Raw genomic sequence first — 1709 nt, 5'->3', positions numbered from 1 at the left:
TTGGCGTTTACAACTAAGTACCGAATGCTCTCGACACGTGACGTCGTTCCATCTGTAAACGTCGTCCTTAGCTCTAGGTAGCCCCGTACCTCAACTTCATTTTCCCCGAACCCATACAAACACCCGGTGTAGGGCCTCAGCAGGTCAGGGGACAATTGTAACTTATTGAACATCGACCAAAACATGACATCTGCAGAACTCCCCTGGTCGACGAGAACCCTATGCACCTTCCTCCCAGCTGTGACAACTGAAATGACCACAGGGTCATTGTCATGTGGGACAACATCTCGTAGGTCAGCCCTGGTGAACACAAGGTCTGACTCCCACTGATCATCTGAATCCCCCTCAGTGACTGAATTCACTGACCTCACATACCTCTTATGCTAAGAGGCAGTGGGCCCTTCTCTAGAAAAGCCACCAGAAATGGTGTGCACTTCTCGATGGATCGGCATTTCATGCGCCTGATCCCCCTCTGGCACCGCTAGGGCTGTGGTCGTAGCAGACCCAGCAAGATAATCTTTCAGGAAACCATTCTTCACAAGCTCATCCAACTGATAGCCCAACGCCAAGTAGTTGTTGATATGGTGCCCGAACGCCTCGTGGAACTCGCACCACGACTCTTTGTGAGGTCCCAGCACCTTGTTGGACTTCATCGGCGGCCTCAACCTGTCAGCTATGTTGGGCACAACAATGAGGTCTTTTAGCTCCACCACAAAATTGTGCCTCAGCGGTCTATTTCCTTCCCTTGCTGGCCTGTTTCCCTCTGCTCGACCCCTGGGTTGGGGTCTCCTCGCCTCGTAGGGGCGTCTCCTCTCCTGGCTCTTCCTTCCCGTCACGGCCTCGTGGACCCTAGCGAGTTGTGCGCGCGTCTGCGCTCTTGGGCGTGCGGGTGCAACACTTGTGCATTTCTCGTACACTTCACCCTCAGAGACAATGTGTTCCACCGCGCGACGCCTTATCTCAGCAAAAGTTTTGGGGCGGTTGCAGATGATTGACTCGCAGAAAGGCCCAGGGCACACCCCCTTTCTGAATGCGTACACGATCACGGACTCTTCTGTGGTGCCAACGTTCACCACTTGCGCCCCAAAGCGGTTTATGTATTCCTTCAAGGTCTCGCCTTGATATTGCTTCACGTCGAACAGGTCGTATGAAACTGGTGGTGGAGCCCTGTTGGCTAGATACTGCTCTTTGAATAGCTGCGAAAGCTGAGCGAAAGACGTGATATGACCCTCGAGGAGGCTGATGAACCAGTCCATGGTCATCCCAGTCAAGGTGCTCATGAAGAGCTAGCACCTTACGGCGTCGGAGCCGCTAACCAGCATCATCTGCGTGTGGAACGTAGTGAGATGTGCCTCAGGGTCCTCCATCCTTGTGAACGTCACCTTGGGCCCAGTGAATGTGTTGGGGATCACTGTCTCCAAGATCTGCTACGAGAACGGTGCAGAAAACTCCCTGGTGAAAGGCTCGGGCTCATCTACGTCGCGTTGTCCTGTGTGGTTGCGCCACCCGCGGCGCAACTCCTCATTCATGCGATAGAGCTCCTCATTCCTCGCCTGAGACGTCGCGAGATCCTCCTGCATGCGATCTTGTTCAGCCTTTGACGTTGTCATTGCTTCTTGCAATCCCTGCATCATACCCATGAGCTGCTGCATGGTCATCTCTTCACTCTCAGCGCTCGTCGTACCTTGCCTCGTGGATCTCATCATCTG

At 53.9% G+C, this 1709-nt stretch overlaps 1 protein-coding gene across 1 annotated transcript; it reads right to left on the bottom strand.

Moving 5' to 3' along the window:
• Nucleotides 1-383: 383 nt before the first annotated feature.
• On the bottom strand, nt 384-1256 carry LOC137825155 (uncharacterized). Its single transcript, XM_068630829.1, has one exon. The coding sequence runs from the start codon at nt 1254-1256 to the stop codon at nt 384-386; it is 873 nt and encodes a 290-aa protein (XP_068486930.1).
• Between the last annotated feature and the right edge of the window lie 453 nt (nt 1257-1709).

The sequence above is a fragment of the Phaseolus vulgaris genome, chromosome 8 (genome assembly GCF_000499845.2).
Source record: "Phaseolus vulgaris cultivar G19833 chromosome 8, P. vulgaris v2.0, whole genome shotgun sequence".
In the NCBI taxonomy this organism is placed as follows: Eukaryota; Viridiplantae; Streptophyta; class Magnoliopsida; order Fabales; family Fabaceae; genus Phaseolus; species Phaseolus vulgaris.
The sequence above is the reverse complement of the archived record's forward strand: the minus strand, read 5'-3'. Positions and strand labels throughout refer to the sequence as shown.

Bases quoted from the DNA above. Each gene is read 5' to 3' on its own strand.
- LOC137825155 (XM_068630829.1), bottom strand. From the start codon at position 1,256: ATGGACTGGTTCATCAGCCTCCTCGAGGGTCATATCACGTCTTTCGCT.